Source organism: Drosophila kikkawai, chromosome 3R (genome assembly GCF_030179895.1).
Source record: "Drosophila kikkawai strain 14028-0561.14 chromosome 3R, DkikHiC1v2, whole genome shotgun sequence".
NCBI classification, from domain to species: domain Eukaryota; kingdom Metazoa; phylum Arthropoda; class Insecta; order Diptera; family Drosophilidae; genus Drosophila; species Drosophila kikkawai.
In genome coordinates, this window is record NC_091731.1 from 3,476,310 (window position 1) to 3,498,510 (window position 22,201).

Here is a 22,201-nt window from a genome sequence, read left to right on the forward strand (position 1 = left end):
GATCTTATTATACCTGTAAGATGGGTAAGCGAACAAATGGTGACGAAACTAAGAGGAAAAAATAATAAAAAAAGAAGGAAATGGAAATAATAAATTGGAAATAAAAAAATCTTTTGTGAAAAGTGACGAACCAAATTCATGCAAGTGTATAAGTGCTAACGCCCCCTCAACTTGCGACCAAAAATGTGCACATCAAACGCTGATAAGGCACTGGGTCCGCATATTAAAGAATTAATAATAAAATTAAATGACAAATTTATAAAATCACACACAGCCAGCTATATAGATTCGTGACCTAATATGTGCACATCAAACGCTGATAAGGCACCGGGACCACGTAATCAATAGTTATACAAAAACCATTTTACAAATTATAAAAAATATTTTTTACAATTATTAGAATTTGTGACCGTATATGTGCACATCACACGCTGATAATACGGGCATGACACTGCCGCATTAATTAGAGACTTCATTAAAGATTTGACAGCGCTATAGCGTTTTACACAAGTGCGAGCAAGACGACTATATGGCGCTCTAATGCATTAGAATAATGCATTAGCTACTTCATTGCCGCGATAATCGATAGATCTACATATTATATACTAGATACTCGATAACAAAATACGGGTTTAATAAAGAAAATTGTAATTGAAAAATGTATTAGCCAGCTCATTGACAGTATGGTCTCACAATGAGAAGTTTATTTTTATATCATTTCGCTGGTTTTTGAACTGAAAATATATTAGAAAATTAGCAAAAATAATACATATGTTTTGCGGTAGCAAGGTTCTTGCGCTGTAAAATTAATTAAAAATATTTTTTTTTCGTAATAATTAAAAAAAATTTAAGCATTATAGGTTAAAAACATAAATTTAAAGGATTCTACATTTATTTATGCAATAATACTTCGACGAGGAATTCAGAAATTCATAATAATACGCCGCGAATGGCGGCCGTTTTTTTTGTTTACCTTTTACGGTCGGTGTGACCGTAGTCGTATTCCCAAAATAATCCAAGCAAAATTACAATATAGTGGACTCTTTCAAGGTTCTAATGTAGTAGCTAATTAATGAAAACTTCATTGCAGTATCATATGGGCATAAGGCACCGGGATCACATATCAACAAACATACAAAAATATTTTTCCGAATTATAAAAATATTTTTTTTTACAATTATTAAAATTTGTGACCGTATATGTGCACATCACACGCTGATAAGGCAACTACGAGATTTTACAATTATTAAAATTTGTGACCGAATATGTGCTCATCAAACGCTGATAGGGCACCGGGATCACATATCGACAAGTATAAAAATCTTTTGCATACAAAATATAAACATTCACAATTTTTTAAATTTGTAACCGAATATGTGCTCATCAAACGCTGATAGGGCACCGGGATCACATATCGACAAGTATAAAAAAAAATCTTTTGCATACAAAATATAAACATTCACAATTTTTAAAATTCGTGACCGAATATGTGCACATCGAACGCTGATAGGGCACCGGGATCACGTAGCTGCAATATACATTTTGTTTTTCTCTTTCTGCACTCGAATTGAAACCGCTGCATCAGCAGTTTTCGCTCGATGTGGGGTAAAACAAACAAATATTCCCAATTGTACACTGGCAGGAAATCGGATTCAAACGCTTACGTCATACAAAAAAAAATATATATATATATATAAAATAAAACGAACAAATATATAAACCTCTTCCATTGGTCGCCATATGTTTACTTGCCTATATTATTATCTCAATTATTATTACCGAATTTAGACAAATCACTAACTCTATGTATATATGTACATTACAGTCAACACTAGAGAAACGACACAGGGAGAGGATATCAACTGTTAATCAACTAATTAATTCAACGAGAAAACATACAAGTAACATCTACACATATTGATACTAATCATAATAATTATAAGAGATAAACATACTATTACAACCAGACATTTAAGATAACATAAAGAAAGTACTAAATGTAAATAAAGGTTAACTAGTAGAAGATCAGGTTTGAGAAGTTCAGCAGACCTAGTAGACGTTGAGGAAGAACAGCACCACGAAATAAATCAAACTTCTAATCCAAACATGAATCCTTTAGACTCGGGTAATGCATCGGGCAGCCCTACAGTTAGTAACTCATTGACCATCATCAGCACAACTCTAAACCCTAAAGATATTCTAGCGTTCGTACAACATTTACCCACTTATGAAGGCCCTAATGATAACCTGGAAACTTTCATTACTAGTGTTGAGGAATTACTGTTGCTCATTCGGTCCGTAGATCAGTCTACGTACGGGCAATTGATCCTCAGAGCTATCCGACATAGAGTTAAGGGCAGGGCACATGAGGCATTGAATCTCTGTAATACACCACTTATCTGGGACGAAATTAAGGCAAATCTTAAACGACTGTATACTTGCAAGAAGACAGAAGCTATATTAATCCGAGAAATTGAAACCCTACCAAGCGGACTTTCCATTAACAAACTATTTTTTGCAATAGCAAAATTGAGAGGCCAATTGGTTTCATTGATGAAAGACTCGGACCGAGATGGTCAGAATATTACAGCAAAACACACCCTATACTCTGACATTTGCCTCAATGCATTCATTGTCGGCCTAAACGGACAATTGAAAACGATAATTAGATCCCGGAACCCGGAATCTTTAGAGAAAGCTTATGAGTTAGCACAGACGGAACAAAATTTTTACTATCAAAACTCTAGCGGTAACACCCATAACCGTTACGAACGACAAAATAATAGTCGACGTGAAACCTCTTCTGACCAAAAAAGTCCCCGCCACCGCGGAAACTCAAGCGAACGTAACCGACCTTACCAACGTCACGAACAGAATCAGAGACAATCGGACAATAATAACACTAACAAGAAAGTAACACGGCAATCATCCCAAAACCGACAAGACAGTACATAACCTAGAAACCAAAACCCATTCCGGGGTAATTCAAGATCAAATGATAGCACCTCTTCGGCTTCCTGCAACATCAACGATGGTGCAAATTTTTCACAAGAAGCCTTGGAAAACCAGTCGGATTCTTGAATAAAAGATCCCACGGGAAATCCTTACCCTACGTCCTTTTATCTTCAAAATTTTGTACGACCAATTCACATTAATTCCTCATAGATACTGGTTTGACTTACTCTTTTATAAAACCATCCCTAGTTCCAAAAGACTACACCAAAAAAATAAACACTGCGATAGACATTCCCACAGTCCTCAATAATCTCCAAATACTCCTGTATACAGGAGTATACTGAATATACAGACTCTGTTATCTTTGAACAATTCCACTCAGCAAAAGAACCAAGATTCTTCTTATTTGATTTTCACCCCCATTTTAACGGCCTCTTGGGTATGGACTTTTTAAGTAACCTAGATGCTACAATAAACATAGCGGATGCTGTTCTAGAAGTTGAAAAGACTTCTTTACCAATCCTAACACACTCAAACCCAGTAGACACAGAACATACCATACCACTGAATATGAAGATAAGATTGCAACTCCCTGCAAACATAATGGAGGGAGATTTCTTATTCGAGACCACAACACTAAACAAAGACTTATCAATCACAGGGGGACTGTATACTGCATCGAATGGCTTTGCAAACTTCGAAGTCTGCAAGACATCGGATTATGACCAAACGTTATTCCTAGAGGAACCACTAAAAGCTGAAATGACTCATACACGAGACTACGAGTACTTATACTGCATGGCCGCAGAGGAAATTCCACAACCCACAGATTTACAGACCAAATTAGATATTCGGACAGAACATTTAAACGACGAGGAAACTCAAAATTTACTTAAACTCTGTAAACAGTTCAAAAAACTGTTTTACAATGAAAATAACCAATTGACGTTTTCAAACGTCGTCAAACATTCGATTCCCACAGTGGACGACGTTCCCATACACACGAAATCCTATAGATATCTTTTTATACACAAAGAAGAAGTCCGTAAGCAAATTACAAAAATGCTTCAACAGAACATTATAAAAAACAGCCACTCCCCTTGCAGCGCATCTGTATGGGTCGTTCCCAAGAAAACCGACTAGTCAGGGCAGAAGAAATGGCGATTGGTCATTGACTTCCGCAAATTAAACGATAAAACTATCTCAGACAGATATCCCATTCCCAACATTGCGGATATACTAGACAGTATAGGGAAGACTAAATACTTTACAAAAATCGATCTGGCTAGTGGTTTCCATCAAATTGAAATGAATCCACACAATGCCAGCAAAACAGCATTCACAGTCGAGAACGGGCATTACGAGTTCACGACAATGCCTTTCGGACTCAAAAACGCACCGGCGATAACGTCCTAGGAGATCTGATAGGAAGAACTTGTCTCGTATATCTCGATGATATTATTATATTTTCCCCGTCACTACAAAGTCACATAACAGATATTAAAGCCGTATTAACTAAATTACAAACAGCAAACCTCAAAATACAACCCGCAAAATGCAATTTTCTAAGAAAAGAAATTGACTTTTTAGGACACATCGTCACACAAGAAGGGGTAAAGCCTAACCCTGATAAAATCCAAGCAATTAAAGACTTCCCTTGCCCTAAAACTGTTAGGGAAATTAAGTCCTTTTCAGGCTTACTCGGTTATTATAGGAAGTTTATAAGAGACTTCGCAAAAATAATCAAGCCTTTAACCAGACAATTGAAAGGAAAAAAATCAATAGTGATAGATAAACAATTTAAAGAGGCAGTAGCCTATTCCAAGAATCTATTGTGTAACGACCCCATTCTGGCCTATCCTGATTTCTCCAAACCTTTCACTCTAACCACGGACGCCATAGGCGCAGTACTGTCAATGTCCAAACACCAACGATAGGCCCATTTCATTTGCCAGCAGAACACTATCCGACGCGAAGTTAGATATTCTACAATAGAGAAAGAAATGCTCGCAATTGTATGGTCTGTGGAACACTTTAGGCCATACCTTTTCGGTCGCCGATTCAAAATAGTGACTGACCTCAAACCGTTGTTCTGGCTAGAGAATCTTAAGGGCCAAAACCCAAAGCTACTTCGGTGGAAAACCACCTTAGCCGCCTATGACTACGAGGTGGTCTATAAAAAAGGGTCACAAAATGTCGTCGCTGACGCCCTTAGCAGGATAGAGCCCAATCTAAATGTAAACGAAGACCCGAATAGAATAACAATTGCTCAGAAGCCACTAAACTATTTTAACATTCAAACTATTTTCCAAATCATCCCTTCTATACCGGTACAATTAAGCACCCCTTTTCCACACAAAGCTTTTCCACGGCAGAAGCCACATGTTTGAAAAAACAGTAAAATTTGACAATCACCATGATTACTTGGCAAAACTCAGGAATTCAGGAAGGAACTATACCCCAAAATTCAAGAACAGTTTGGTAACCAAACTGAAAAAAGGCTAACCAAATTAAACGAAGATAGGGAACCACCAATCCAGGTCGAACCTGATGATTATATTTTTAGGAAAGAGAACAGGAGGAACAAGTTGACGCCTAGGTTCTCTCTACACAAAGTCAGGGCCGACAAAGGAGTTACGTTACTAACAACTAGACAACAAAAACTACACAAACAGAAATTAAGAAAGACAATCAGAAGAAATAACAACACTCAATAAACTACTTCATTCCAGAACTACCCATTCCGCTACGCAGTCCTTCTCTTTAGAAAGACTCAACGGACCTTCACCCCTCGCCTTCATTCATCTGGGAGACGCTCGTATAACACAGAGTTATACAATCCTAACCCATGTCGTAGACGTTCAAGAATTCACAGTATGCCTTATCGGAATAAAAACACATTAAAAGCCCTTAGACTAGATGAAACATTCGACATTTCGCTATTATATAAGGGAAACTACAGCAACTAGAAGCCAGAATAGAGACCCTACTTCCGCACGCCAGAACAAAAAGAGGTTTAATTAACGGCCTAGGGACTATTCTCAAGTCGATTTCGGGTAATTTAGTCAACAACGACGGACAAAATATACTCGCAGAAATAAATAACCTAAAAATTACCTCCCACACATTACAAAATTATCAAGATAAACAACACAATTTCAATAAGCAGGTCATTATTAGACTTAATAACATTACGGACCACATAAATAACGAACAAATCGAAATACAAAAATTTCTCGACGTAGCACAAAACACTATCTTCAAAGAACTTAGGGAAGATAGGGAAAACATTTTTACACTACTATACATTAATCGAATAAATTTTCATATTGACACCCTGAAAGAACATATTAACAATATAGCTGAGAGCCTACTGGCCAGCAAATTGGGCTTAATCCCAAAATTTTTATTTAACAAACAAGAAATAAATACTATAAGGAATATGTTAAGCAAACAAAATATCACCCTACAAATAGATGAACACATCTATAATTTACTTACACCATCTTGTTTCACTTTTAATAACAAGCTATTGTTTAACGTTAAGATACCAATCTTCGAATCAAAAATTTATAAGTTCACTCATGTCTATCCCTTACCCATAAATAAGTCCCATTTCATCATTTCCCCCGAATTCTTGGCACATAATAACAACACATTGCATCAATTTCGCGAAAGCTGTCTTAAGGTAGAACAAGAGTTCTTCTGTCAAAGAACCCACGCCGACCCGACGATTAAAAATAACAAGTGCCTGGCGGACATTGTCAATAACGTATACGAGACAAAATATGACTTAATAGACACAGGACACGAAATGAACATTTTCGAACCAGAGAAAGGATTTATTTTCATCTTCAACGCAAAAACACCACCCTTAAATCAACCTGTAACGATGAAGTACTTTTAAATGACTCCTTCATAATACGTTATAAGAACTGTACCACATGGATAAATGGAATAGAATACAGCGACAAAGAATTAGTGGAACACGACCAGTTCACCTTCGTACTCCCACCAGTCATCAAAATAATAAAAAATCAAACCATCAAAACACTATCATTGGAAAAATTACACTTAGAAGCCCTTTCGACAGCCGGGAAAATCATCGAGATAGATAATATAACACACTACAAACCCACGGCCATATATTCAACAATATTATTGATCCTTATCCTGATCATCATCCTCCGACTATGTCATAAACCACGGACCATCTTCCTCCCACACCCTCCAACCGTTACTACCTTGGTGGAGCCGACCATCCCTTCGTTATGGCCCTCTCTCCACTCTAGGGAGGGAGGAGTTACCGCACACATTGTTGCGGACACACCGCCGCCTCCCAAACCCCAGCGGAGCAACCAAATGGTCATTAACCCAAACAGTGGACAAACGCTGAGTTTGGGGAACCACTCGAATCTGCTGGATATGCGATATGCGATGCGATTCTCGATCACACCATTTCATTTCCACAATTCCATTGTATCCCACAAGTCCCACATATTCCACTGTATCCCATAGGTTACTCTTGAGTTTGAATAAGAATAAAGATTCATTATAATTTTGACCAAAGTCGAAGCAAGTTCTCATTTTATTAAACATTACATTATATACATTGGAACCATTCCTTGGACTTGAATGACAGTTTACTGGAAGGACCCCCTCTGGATTTCATCCCCCCTCCAGTACTAACTGTTAATTCGCGCCGCTCGCTCTCGAATTTAACACACTCAGCTGTCTCCTCAACGTCCTGGCCGCATCGACTGCAGCCTCCACTCTCCTCGTGGCCGAACCTATGTAAGTAGCCCTTAAAGCACCCGTGGCCACTAAGCACCTGAGTCAGGAAGAAATTAACCTGCCCGTACTTTCTCATGGTCCACGTCTCCAGGCACGGAATTAGACAGTGCGTCCACCGCCCTTTTGTGGAGGCATCCCAACGTGATTGCCACACGGTTAGCGTTGCCATTTTCGCCTCTGATGGAGCTTGCGTAAGTCAGGTGCTCCCTGAAGGAGAGTCTGGTGTCGATCACTCCTAGGTATTTAATAGCTCTAGAAGATCTGACCGTTGCATCGCAGACCCGCACGCTTGCCACCTCCACCTTCTTCCTGCTGCTCACAAGGACGGCTTCGGTTTTCTGCAGCGCTAGCTGCAGTCCGGCGTTCGACAGCCACTCGTTGATGATTGCTATGCTCTGGCTGCTGGTCTCCTCTGCTCTTACGATCTCCTTTGCGACGGTGACCACCGCTAAGTCGTCTGCGAAGCCCAAAATCTCCGCTCTCCCTGGTAGTGGAAGCCGGAGGACGCTGTCGTACATTGCATTCCACAAAAGTGGCGCAAGCACGGACCCTTGTGGAACCCCGCACGACAGCTCGACCGCTTGAGTACCGCTGTCCGAGTCTATCTGCAGCAGCCTGTCGTGAAAGTAATTTCGCATCAGGTTGAGCAGATAGGTGGGAACTCCGAAGTTGGACAAGGCATCCATTATCCGGCCCCATCTCGCCGTGTTGAATGCAGTGCGTATGTCCAGGGTGACAATAAGGCAATATTTCTTAGAGCCCCCTTTCCAGCGCTGTCCGGCGATAGCCGCGGAGGCAATGTCTACCACCTTGGTGATGGCGTCGACGCACAGTAGCGCCTCTCGAACAATTAGCGTTGCAAAAATCAAAAAAGTCATGTTCGCAAAAACGATTTTAACCATACTTATTCGACAGGAAATTTAACAAGGATTCAGAATCTGCAATAAAATCAATTTTATTTGTAGAAGTTATGAGCATTTAAAGTTGAACTTTGTTTCGTTTTTTGCATCATACAAAAAAAAAATGTGTAAATTGGTCGACTTTCAGGTAATATTACAAAAAACCATAAAACCAATGGTCATGGTTTTTACTTTAAATGATAGATACATTCATAAACTATTAAAGAACCTAAAAAAAACGACACTTTGATTTGGGCTTCTACAGGTAAATCGCTAACTGCCAGGTGTCCATTTTTTTCACCTTTTTCTGCCTAAAGTAGTCTATATCTTCTGACGCCAATGAAAGCCACTGACTACACTATGTCTACAAGTTACGTGGATCTTTCCTGGACCAGAATTAACTTTCATCGGCTGCGTCGAGCTGCGTCTGCGGAAATGCAACGCAAAAAACCAAAACAACTCAGAGTAAAATATACCAAAATACCGACACAATTTCATACATTTCAAGAAATATACTAACTGTAGCGCGTGGCGGTTACACTTCGAATTAAAAAAAAAATTTTTTTTTCAGTTTTTAAATTATTTTTATTTGAGCAAATACATAAAAATAAACATAAAAAATTAAATAAAAATTTTTGTTTAAAAATGGTTTTTATTGAAAAAAAATTATTTTTTCACTTTGATACCCTTTAAAAAGGCGTATTTGTGGGCGTGGTACTTTATGCAGTACATATATATATTTTACAACAATTACCTGTCCAATGCCGTTTAAATTATTCGTTTACCTTATTTGGTTCAAAAGATATGATTTTTGCAACGCTAAATGAGAAAAGGCGCTACTGTGCGACGGTAGACTTGGCCTTTCTGAACCCGTACTGGGAGTCAGAGAGACCTCCTGCCGCTACGATAGCCCTCTCCAGTCTCGAGCAGATTGGGTATTCCAGCACCTTGCTGGCCCCGTCTATCAGGCATATGGGTCTGAAGGATGCTGGATCATCCAACGGCTTTCCCGGCTTGGGCAGCAGAACCAGTCTCTGCGCTTTCCATCTTGAGGGGAAGAGCCCCTCCCGCATGCATTTCCCGAACAGCACCGCGAATATGTCTGGGCGAAGACAAATGTCTAGCTTGAGCGCCCTGTTGGGAATGCAATCCGGGCCTGGCGCCTTCGTCACCTTAATCCTAACCGCCATCGCCATCATCTCCTCTTCGGAGACGGGCTCGAGCTTATGCATCGGGTAGGTGCCAGCCCCTGTGGCAAGCTCAGGGTTAGGCATCCTGGGGAATAGGTGCGAAACTATCTTCCCGAGGCTTTCCGCGTCCAGTGGGGCGCAGTTGTTCGCTCTGCCGACTTTCTTTACAATTAATTTGTAAGCGTTCCCCCACGGGTCTCGGTCCGCTGCCTCGCACAGATACAAAAAGCATTTTCTCTTGCTGCCCTTTATTGTCGCCTTGAGAGCTCTTCTGCACCGATGGTATGCCTCACGCTTTACAGGTGTGACTGGGATCCGCGCGACCGTTGGTAAGGTCGCCTGGCTCTCACGCAGTCCTTTCTTGCCTCTGCTATCTCCTGATTCCACCAGTACACGGAGTCGCGGTGGCTAGAGTGGACGGACCTGAATGGAATGCACTCCTCACAGGCCGATAGCATCTGACTCATCACCGAGTTGGCCATATCTTCGGTGTCGCCTGTCGCTTCCACTCTCTGCATCCTTAACGCAAAGGCTTGGGTGTCGAGCGAGTCGGCCTTAAAGCTTTTGCGCTGCTGCGCGGGGGGAGGTGGAGGGAGCGTGCTGCCAACATCCAGCGTGGTGAAAATTGCCGCGTGATCACTTGCCGTGTACACCCCGCTAAGTATCCACCTACACTGCCCAGCTTTAGAGCGACTGGCGAAGGTGAGGTCCACCACCGATCCTGCTTCCGCCCTGCTAAAAGTGTGCTCCTGCCCTACGTTGAGTAAGGCTACATCTAGCGTTGAGAGCACTTCTAGGAGTGTTCTGCCACGGGCGTTTGTGGTAGCGCTACCCCAGTCGACCGCCCAGGCGTTGAAATCTCCCGCAAGCAGAGTCGGAGAGCGGCCTCTTGCATCAGCAGCAAGCCTGTCCAGGATGGCAGCGAACTCTGCTAGCGTGAGGCTAGGGGCGAGGTATGTGCTGTAGACCCATCAGCCTCCAGCAATGGCACGCACGAAGCCATTGTCCGCGTGGACGTTTTCCAAACGCAGTGCCGTGGTTCCGCAAACCCACAAGGCCGCCTTGCCAAAACTATTGTAAGGAAGTTCGACGGCTGGGGTAAGCCTCAGTCACGTCCAAGGTCCTCTGTATCAGAAAAATTTATAAAGATGTGGGACAAAGTGTTTTGACGGACGGCAAACTGACATGAGATGGTAGTGGTCAGTTACCGGGATACGCAGCCAGAAAAATGGTTGATTCGGTCTCTGCAATAGAGCGAAATACTCGGCGGAGCGCGTTTTGGGTCGGGCGCATAGCAGACGCTATAAGGAGACCGAGAGGGGGGGTCGATTATGGGGACCACCGCTTCCTAGGGCAGAGTTTATGGCCTAAAATCTAGGCATTTTTGGGAAAATATTTTACGTGAGATATGGCCAGCATGATCTTGGGTCGTTCCCCGCGAGCTGGGCTCGATTTGAGCCAAAAACTATATTTACGAGAGCTTTTCTTGAATTTATTTAATTTCTCCTCATTTTAAATTTATCTGCGTTTATTTTTCTCAGTGTGGGCAGCGTACGGGCTCCCAGAAGTGGCAGGAGTTATGCTCGCCACGAGAAAGCAAAAATATATTTAAATAAAATTTATTTAAATTTTTATAATCAAAGTTTGGGGTTTCATTTCTCCCAGTGTAGGCGAAAGCTCAGCCGTTCTCCGCAAGACGATGACGGAAATTTCCCCCCTCACCGCAAACGCATGGCCATCACCCAGCGCTAAATATCCGGAGAAATATTTAATTTAATTTGCCTGAATACATTTTCCGCGAAGATAAGGTCCACCCTTTTGCCGGGCTTTGACTTTGAAATAAAGTATTTCCTTCTTAAATTCCCAACTGATTTTTCTACGAGGAGAAACGGCGAGGAGCGAAATATTTTTAATTTATCAATTTCAGTGAAGTTTTAGTAAAGGTTTGGGTCCACCCCTTTTTTCCCGATGCATGTCTCGGTTGGCGAAAAAAAACTTGGCGTAGGTCAGGGCAATTGACTGGGCGACAGCGAGGGGAGTTTTAGTTTTAAATCGAAGTGTAAATATATACGAGTTTATGTTTAATTTCATCATCGACCTAACTGTCATAGCGTGTGGACGTGTTTCATTTTTGTGCTCCTCAAAAAAAAAGTAAAAAAAAAAAAAAAAAAATTTTTTTTTTTCTATAAAAAATATTTTCGGTCTTCCGTTGAAAATTTGTTTTCCAAAATAGCGTCTTGTGAGTGTGTTTTGGGTCAACTTCGTGTACATCTGCCTCTCGCTTTGCGCTAGCGCAAGCGGGAGGGTTAATAATGGATAATTCTTTTAAACTTAAAGATATGCGTAAGATTTCCTCTGCAGGCCCGGGCGAAGCTCAAAGCGACTTGTCTACCTTCTTAGACAGATTGGTAGATTCCAATGCCACCAATAAAAGTTCTCCTGCTGAGGTGTCAAGCTCTTCGGAATCAGATTTTGACATTAAAGCAAATGTGGCTGCTGTTCAAAAAAAAATGAGGGATGCTTTAAACTGCCCTGTGAAAAAATTTAATGCTCTCTATGCCTCTCATTCTGAGATTGAAGCTAATCTTTCAGCTGAGAAACCAACCACCTCCCGTAAGGCAAGGGAGAAGGCTTCCCTCGTTAACGCTGCTACAAAGCAAGCAAGTAAGAAGAACCAGCTCCCGAGTAAGGCGCTGACTAAATTGGACGCAGCTCAAGCTCTGGATGTAATTAAGTCCTCAGCACTCCCTCTGTGGAGAGGAGCCGCTCCTGGGGGACTCATTCAAAACCCCCAGCCGAGCTGGCAAACTGTCCCGGGCAGGCCTTCCTTCAAGAGGCGTGCTCCTGGAGCTGATCTATTATCCAGGAAGTTGAAAATCAGTAAACCCCAGATGGCGAATCGGTTCTCCCCCCTTTCTTCGTCAGACCTCGCACTGGATATGGATTGTGAGGATGAGGACGTCGTTGTGGAGGAGACTTCCTCTATGGCTGAACAAGTGGCTGCTGCTGCTCAGCCCCCTGCTACCACCATCTACAAACCGAGGCCGATCACTGTTCCCAATGTGAATAACATTGTAGAAATGGAGAAGGTGCTCCTGCAGGAGATTGAGGAAGATGGTTTTGAGCTGCGCACTGCCCGCTCTGGAGACTTGCGCATATATGCCAAGGACTCCACCACCCACAGAGCCATTACCCGGCTCCTGTCTGCTAACAATGTCATCTACACGCATTTTTGCTTGAAAGAGGACAGGAGCTTCCGTTTAGTCCTCAAAAACCTGGCTGCTACTACACCGCAGAGCCTTATTATTCAGGAATTTACAAAATTGGGGCATACAGTTGTGAATCTCTACAACCCCCCGTCTAGAACAAGAAGCTCTGGAACTCAAGAAAAATCATCGGACCAGGCGAGGCAGAACTGCTGGTTTGTGGACCTTAAGCAGGCCCCTAATAATAAAGAAGCGCTATTGATTGCTAAGATTGGCAGGCAGAGGGTTACAGCTGAATTAAAAAGGGATAGCAACAGGCTGAAACAATGCTTTCGATGCTTCGGATTTAATCACACCAAGAACTATTGCCTTAAACCACCAGTCTGCGGAAGGTGTGGAGACAGTCACTGGACGGGCTCTGAGGCCTGTAAGGCAGTCATCGCAGCGGATCTCTGCTGTGCTAACTGCGGAGAAGGCCATGCGGCATATGACAAAAAATGCCGTATCTTTGCATCTTTGCTTAAGAGAGTCCTCCCCAGAGAGAATTTGCCATTTAACAACTCAGGGAGAGGTGCCCGCAGACGTGATACTGCAATACCGTCGGCAATGCTTCAACCAGGGTTGTCGTATGCCCAACGGACGAGAGCCCAGCAGCAACAACCAGCCGCGCATACGGCCGCCTTTGAACTTCCTCCTGGATTCAGGCAGGCAAGCTATAACCTGCAGGACGACTTCCCAGTGCTAGGAAGCCGAGGCAGGTCTCATAATACTACAGCGCCACCCAACCCAGACTCTGATTGGGACATGACGAGGATAGTGACCATGCTTACCAGCCTCAAGGCCACTGTGGACCAATTGGCTTCCTCCTTAGCTACGATATCTCTTGTTGTAAGAGAGCTGAAAAGAGGAATGCCAACTATCCATGGGGACCCTTAAAGTGGGTATATGGAATGCCAGAAGTCTCCTTGCTAATCGAGAGGAGCTTCTGGTGTACCTCTCAAGACATAGCATTGACATTATGCTTGTGTCTGAGACCTTCCTTAAACACGGAGTATTCTTCAACATTCCTGGGTACTTCCTCCATAGAGCTGACTTCCCTGGTGCTGTAACCAGAGGTGGAGCTGCGATTTTGGTCAGAAGTGGACTGACCTACTTTCAGCACAACCCGATACGCCTGGGATTGGCACAGATGGCGATGATCACTCTCAACTCGCCTTTTGGAGATCTGGATGTGGCAGCGGTCTACCTTCCCCCTCGCCCCACCTGGACATGTGATGGATTTGAGGCTCTGCTTAACCTTTGTGGAGATAAAGCCATCTTAGGAGGAGACTTCAACGCCAAGCACCGCAACTGGGGCAACTTCCGAGCTGACAGGCGAGGCACAATGCTGGTTGAGGCCCTGGATAACACGAACACACAAATCCTGGCCACTGGCAGACCTACGTGCTTTCCCTGCAACGGCAGAACCCCTTCTGCTCTGGATTTCGCCCTACTTAAAGGACTCCATGGACGTCGGCTGACTATTAATGAATCCTTTGAGCTTAGCTCGGATCATATCCCACTCATAGTCAACCTACACCTGCCAGGAAGCGCTTATGTGCCAAGAAGGACGCTCCTGCCCCCCGGATCTGACGTCAGGATGTTTAAAAGAACCTTGGAGGACTCAATACACCTGCATATGGAGATCAACACAGCCAATGACGTAGACGACGCCACCACCCTCCTGGACTCCAAAATCAAGGCTGCAGCAGAGCTCGCCGCGCCTCCGGAAGGAAACAGTCGCATGGTGCCCCGCGCTTCTCTGCCACCGGACATCAGGGCCTTGATTGACCTAAAACACAGGCTCCGGAGGGAATATGCAAGGACGCACGAAGCCAGGGTGTTGCGAGTGTACCGCAGGCTTGCTCACCGCGTCAGGAGGATGCTGCAACAGCTGCGACAGGAGCGCATGGACAGGGAGCTGGAGGAGGCTACACCAAACAAGGACACTGACTACGCGCTGTGGAAGCTTGCGGGCAAGAACAAGCGACAAGCTACCCCTAAGTTCCCTGTCAAAAAAGCTGACGGAAACTGGGCGAGGACACCTTTGGACCGAGCGGAAGCCTTCGCGGAAAGTCTCGAGGAACGCTTTACCCCGTTTGCCACATCCTCAAAGGACAGGACGGAAAAGGTCCGAGCATCTCTGGAGACACCACACCAAATGTCGCCTCCCATCGCACCGATCCTGCTCACGGAAGTGCAGGCCAGGATCAGGAAGCTGAAGAACCGGAAGTCGCCAGGAGCGGATGGCATTTCCAGTAGAGTTGCTAAACTCCTTCCGGTCAAGGCACTTCTCTTCCTGGTCCTAGTCTACAATGCCGCACTGCGACTTGGACACTTCCCGGCCTCATGGAAGAACGCAAACGTGGTGATGCTGCACAAGAAGGGGAAGCCCTGCAACGATGTGGCTAGTTACAGGCCAATCAGTCTCCTTCCCACGTTCGCTAAGGTGTTTGAGAGGTGTCTTCTGGATAGGATGCTGCGATTACCCCAGATCATTGAGGCAATACCGAAGCATCAATTCGGTTTCCTCAAAGGCCATGGCACCCCAGAACAGCTCCACCGAGTTGTTGACTTCATTGTCGAGGGGTTCCAAAGGAAGCAGTATGTTGTGGCTGCTTTCCTGGACATCCAGCAGGCCTTTGACAGGGTCTGGCATGAAGGACTCCTGTCCAAAATCAAGAAACTCCTGCCACCACAGCTATATGAGGTTATCTGTAGCTACCTCATGGACAGGAGCTTTCAAGTGGTCCAGGACGGAGTGGCCTCTACCACCAGGAGGATTCGAGCTGGAGTCCCACAAGGAAGCGTGCTGGGGCCCACGCTTTACAACCTCTTCGCCCACGACGCGCCGCTGCACCTAAGCTCAACGAGCACGTGTGCTGCCACGTACGCGGATGACACCGCAATACTGGCCAGGTCAAGCTGCATCTACAGTGCGACGGACAAACTCCAGTTGCTTCTAAAGAAGTTTGAAAACTGGGCTTGTAGATGGAATGTGGCCATCAACACTGATAAGTGTGCGGTGGTCATGTTCACCCTGCGGAGAGGCACTTGCCCTGGTGTCTTTCTGCACGGTCAGCTCCTGCCACAACTTGTGGAGCACACGTACCTGGGTTTGACGCTGGATAAGAAGCTGACATATGCGTCGCACATCAAGCAGGTCAGAGCCAAACTCCAAAACACGGCCAGGCGTATTAGCTGGCTTACTGGTCCGAAATCGAAGTTGAGCCTGGCATACAAGACCCGCTTATACCAGTCCCTGCTTGCTCCAATATGGAAGTATGGAGTGGCGGTTTATGGCACTGCAGCCAGAACCCACCTACAGAAAATACAGGCGTTCCAATCTCGGTTCCTGAGGCGCATCTCAGGCGCTGAGTGGTATCTTCGAAACCTCGACATAAGAAGAGAGCTACGCGTCCCTGCTGTGGGAGACGCCATTAATACCATTGCTGCCCGACACCGAGCCAGGCTGACTGGACATCCCAACCCGCTGGCCAGAGCGCTGCCTACTACGAGAGGAAGACGTCGACTGAAGAGGACCACTATCCGGGAGCTGCCAACCCGGCAAATAAACTGATTTAAATTGTATTGTTATTGTTCCTTTATCTCTACTACATGTTAATTGTTATTTGATACTAGTAGAATTGTTATTGTTGCAGCCAAGACTAAAGAAACCAATAAAAAAAAAAAAAGAAAAAAAAAAAAAAAAAAAAAAAAAATGTTTAATTAGTTTTCAGTTTTCATTGTACGAGTTTAGTTTTAATCAAGTTGTATTTTGTTTTCAGCATTTTTCTTTCTTTTAGTTTTCGTTTTGGTTTTATTTAATAAAGTTGGCAGGGATTTTTAACAAAAAAAATAAGGTTAGATGTCGGGGCATTATTTCTAGCCTACTCTAGCGAAAACCGCATCTTGGCCGTCGAGAAATTTCTATTTACACATGTACCCGCTGGCCAAAATGCGATCCTCCCTATACACTCACCCGTCTCCGTATTTCCGCACACACACACGTGCCTGCCGGTGGCTGCTGCTTCCGCCACGTCCTCGCTGTCCGCTTCCACAAGAATTTGCCTCCTTGGCCGTCGAGAAAAATAACGCTCCTCTGCACTCCACTGGTCACCGTCACGATCACTCGGATCTTGGTTTAAATTGTCACTGTCAATATTTCACTTTTCTGCACTCGTTGGTCGCAGAAAATAAAACTCCGTCGCGTGAAAAAAACACTCCCGTTTTGGCTCCGTTGAAAAACTATGTCGACCGCTCGCACGTCTGTCCGTTTTCGTCGCCTCCGCAAACGTAAATCCAACCACGCGGCTTTGCCAAATTTTCGGCCGCGCTGGTAACTTTCCATTGCTCATTGCATTTCGGTGCATCAGCTTCCCTCTCGCTCTCTCCTGTTGGCGCGTGCCAATTTTCGGGGGTTGTTTTGCGCTCAATCGTATGCTCGCTCTCCGTTGCTCTCATACGGCGCTAACTCCGTGGCCACTTGTTCGTGGTGAATAGCTCTCTCTGCTCTCCGCGTGTAGATGTGTGTGTGTGTGTGTGCGGGATCTAGAGATGTGAGAACGGGGAACCAAAGATAACTACAAACTTTTGTCTATGCTTATAAATGACTATATTATTATATTAAAATATACGTCGCTTATTTTATAAAGAAATAGAAAAATGCTTATATCTACAATGATTATATATACAAGGCTTATGGTTACAAAGGGCGAAGTGATTAAAGTATTTTCCAAAATTATTTATATATTGACAAAGCGAGAATAATTTGGGGCGTTTGCCGGTTTGTTTTGTTTTTCGCTGCTCGCTGCGGCGGCTCTCCATGAGCGTTGACGGCAGTTGTTATTGCCGTCGGCTATAGCTCTCCATGAGCGTTAGCGGCCGTTGTTATTGCCGTCGGCTGCTGTTGTTGTCGCTGCCGGCTCCTGATCGCCGTTGTTGTTGGCTTTGCGAGCTGCTGATGCGCGCGGCCGCTGTCGCTGTTGATGACGTAGCTGCGGTTGTTGTTGCTGGCTACGGGCGCTGTTGTTGTTTTTCGCTGGTCGCGCTGGCCGTTGCTATTGCCGCTGCTGTTGGCCGTTGTTCTGGCCGGCGTTAATGACGTCACTGTTGATGACGTGGCGGCCGTCGTTGTTGTTGACTGCGCGAGCGAGCTGTTGTTGTGGCCGCTGCTCGGGCCGGTGTTGAGGCCGCTGGCCGCTGTTGTTGACGTCGCTGTTGATGACGTGGCCGTTGTCCTGGCCGGTGTTGTTGACGTCGTTGCCGGCGCGGATGGCCGGTGTTAAGGCTGTTGTTGTTGCCGTCGTTGCTGGCGCGGGTGGCCGGTGTTAGGGCTGTTGTTAATGCCGCCGCCAGTATTGGTGGGGAGTCAGACGACTCCTCATATCCTCCCCTTACTTCGGGGTGCGCTGCGAGATGGTGATCCTGTTCGCCTTGCTGAAGTGGACCCTGAACTCCTCTGGGCCCGCGTAGAACAGGAATTTCCTGTTTACTCGCCTCTTCGCGGCCTCCTGCGGTTGGACTCGCTCGACCACAGAGCGTGGGATCCGTCCTCCCGCGATCCGGATACGCCAGTGTGCAGGCGGCAGGACCCAGTCCTGATCGGCAGTGGGATACTCCTCCTTCTCCTCGGCTGCGGGGGTGGCAGGCGGACCCGTGGTCGGCACCGGTGTGGGGCGGTTGCGTTGTTCAGCTCGCTCTCGGCGGGCCTTGGCGAGGCAGTCCTTATCGTACTGCACCATCCAGGGGTCGGGGGGCAGCTCGCTCGCGCTGCGTTTGGGCTTCGGCTTCGGCTTCAGGCCGCATATCACCCCGGACGCGGAGAAAATGGTGCGTCGGGCAACGTCGGCCGGGTCGAAGTCCGACATGCTGCTGGCCCGCCGGTGTCTCTCGTAGATGGGGGCCACGTCGTCGTCCTCTTGGCTGCCGTCGTCGTCGGCTGCGCTCCCGTTGCTGCCCTTGCTGCTAGGGCCTGTGGCGACTACGTCGTTCGTCTCGTTCGTCTCGTCGGCGTGCTCCAGCGCCTCGCTGAAGGCCTCCCAATCGATGTCCTCGGGCAGGACTCCCGCCTGGGGTCCGGTCTTCCCGGGGCTCGGCTCTCCCTCGGCTGGATATCCCAGCACCACGTCATCCGTGCGGGAGACTGCTACTGTGGCCGTGGCTGATATTGCCGTGCGCCACAAACGTCTAGGATTGTTCGACGCCATTGTCTCTGTAGAGGGAGAAAAACAAAGGTTTATTAGCTCGTGGTTGTGGTGATTACTAACTAAGGTTTTAAGGAAAGTTAGTAATAAGGGCAAAAGGTTCGCTGCGATGGCACTGGGAGCGTTGAGTTTCCACTAGGGAAAGTGGGACGTTGGGAAGGCGCACTCTCCAGCAAGTGGCCCCACTGACTCAATTGTTGGCTCCTGTATCAGTGTTCCTAGGTGGCTCTTGCCTCGGCCAGATCGAGCGTCGCTCGTCGGCTTTATTTGAGCAAGTTTATTTGCTGTTGTACCGTCTTCATACGGACTTCCGGGGCTGCTGCTGCGTGGCTATCGCCGTGTGTTCTCCCGCCGTCCGCGGGTATCCTTGTCTTCTGCGTCTCTGCTGCTGCTGTTCCGCTGCTCAGGGGTTTAGCGCTCCTCGATCGCTAAACTTGCTCCGTAATCTGTGTGTCTTCTGCGTGGTCCAGTCGGCTGGGCACCAGATTCTGTGTTTCTGGCTCGTTGACTGCTTCCTTCAAGTCTCCAAGGGCTGCTGTTCGACGTTGCCGGCTGTGAAGATGCTGCAAGCGCACTATGGTGGGAGAGAAAAATTTGATTACTTTGTAAGGGCCTTCATATTTGGGAGCGAGCTTGGCGGCAAAGTTATCCGCCGCCTTAGACAAATGATGCTGCTTTACAAAGACCAGTGATCCTATGGTTGGCCTCCATGATCGTCGTCTGAGATCATAATGTTTGCGCTGTTCCAACGACGCCCGTTGAGTGTTCTCTCGAACCACCTTGAAGATATCCCGTAGCAATTCCGCCTTTGCTTCTGGTGAATGTGGCGCTTGGCTTGGCCCTGGAGTTACTTCATCATACAAGGCTCCCGGGAGTCGTGGCTCTCGGCCTTGAACGATGAACGCCGGACTAAATCCGGTTGAGTCTGAGACGCTGCTATTTATCGCCAGGTTCAATTCGGGCAGGAGTTCGTCCCAAGTCGTCTGCTTGTCCTCGATATACTGGGCGACCATTGTTTTAATGGTTCGATTGGCCCTCTCTGTCGGGTTCTGCTGCGGGGTATATGGCGCTGTGTACTGGATCTCCATCCCTGCCTGCTTACAAAAGAATTTGAACGAACGACTCGTAAACTGTGTCCCATTGTCACAGACGAAAGTGCGAGGAACTCCGAAGTGATTTAAAATCCTCTCCCTAAAGGATTTTTCGAGATGTGCTGAGGTGGCTTTTCTAAGTGGGACCAGCTCGACCCACTTCGAGAACGCGTCGAAAAACACGAGCAACATTGTATTCCCACTTTTTGATCGCGGAAGAGGCCCAATAAAATCGGCGCAGACAGTATCGAATGGCTCACTCACCTGCCTGGTGAACATTTTCCCCGCTGGCTTGGCTTGACTTACTTTGAACCGCTGACAAGTGTCGCACCTGCGAACATACCTGGAAATATCGCGAAAGAGGCCCGGCCAGTAGTATCTCTGGGTGATCCGGGCGGTTGTCTTCCTGATTCCGAGGTGTCCTGCCGTGGGCTGGTCATGGCATTCCGCCAGTACTCGCTGCCGGTGTTCCTTGGCCACACACAGTTTCCATGGCACGGAGTCTTCGTCATCGGGTCGAGATCCGATGTGTCTATACAGCTGCTGGTTCTCGTACACGTAGTCCGGGTAATCTTCAGGTCTTTCCTGAACAAGCTTCACCATCCGTTGGTACCACGTACTCTCCGGCTTATCCTCCTGGATCATCTGCAGTACCTCCAAAGGCTGTCGAGAAAGTGCGTCAGCGACGACGTTCTGGCTCCCGCGTCTATAGGTGACATCGAACTGATACTGCTGGAGCTCTAGCGCCCAGCGCGCTACACGGCCGGTGGGGTTCTCAATCGAGTTGAGCCACTTCAGAGCGAGATGATCGGTTATCACCTCAAATCGATATCCTTCCAAGTAACATCTGAGCTTCCTGATGGCCCATATGATAGCCAGACACTCCTTTTCCGTGGCGGAATAGTTCTCCTCTGCAGCGATGAGGCGTCTGCTGGCAAATGTGATGACTCGTTCTTCCCCTTGGATTGTCTGGGTTAACACTGCTCCGACGCCAATGTCGCTGGCGTCCGTTTGTAACACGAACTTCTCGTTGAAATCCGGGCAGGCAAGAACCGGTGCCTCCGTCAGTTTGCTCTTCAGGTCGTCGAACGCATCCTGCTGTTCCTTCTCCCATTGCCACTTCTTGCCCTTCTTGAGCAGTAGAGACATGGGCTGCACGACGCTAGCAAAGTTTGGTACAAATCGCCGATACCAAGACGCGATACCCAAACACCTCCTAAGCTCCTTGCGGAGATCTTCTCGGGGTCTGTGTGGATTCCCTCCTCGCTGATAACATGTCCCAAGTATACCAGGCTGCGCTTAAAGAAGCTGCACTTCTTTGCGTTGAGGCGAAGGTTCGCCTTCCGCAGCCGTCGGAATACTTCCTGCAGATGCTGTACATGCTCTTCCAGAGTGCGTCCGATGATGATGATATCATCTAAGTACGCAAACGCGTTGGGCTCCATGTCTGGTCCTATGACGCTGTCGAGCGCCCGCTGGAATGTGGCTGGTGCTGAGTGGAGGCCAAACGGCATCACTTTCCAGTGGTACAGACCCCTCCCGGGGACTGTAAAGGCAGTGCATTCGCGACTAGACTCGGCTACAGGAATTTGCCAATATCCGCTCTTCAGATCGAGCGTCGATATGTATTTGGCATGGCGCAGGCGTTCCAAGATGTGTGTTATCCTTGGCAGCGGGTATGCATCTGGAATGGAGTGAGCATTTAATTGCCGAAAGTCCACGCAAAGTCGCATCTCGCCAGACTTCTTGCCCACGAGTACGATCGGGGCACTGTGGGGACTCCGTGAAGGCTCTATACAGTCGTTGCGCAGCAGCTCATCG

The 22,201-nt window shown here is 46.3% G+C and overlaps 1 protein-coding gene across 1 annotated transcript; it reads right to left on the reverse strand.

The window, feature by feature from the left end:
• Positions 1-10,134: 10,134 nt before the first annotated feature.
• Positions 10,135-10,841, reverse strand: LOC138929014 (uncharacterized). The gene is made up of 2 exons (XM_070287477.1): positions 10,834-10,841; positions 10,135-10,780 (listed from the first exon to the last, which is right to left on the reverse strand). Exons 1-2 carry the CDS (start codon positions 10,839-10,841, stop codon positions 10,135-10,137), a joined length of 654 nt encoding a protein of 217 aa, XP_070143578.1.
• Between the last annotated feature and the right edge of the window lie 11,360 nt (positions 10,842-22,201).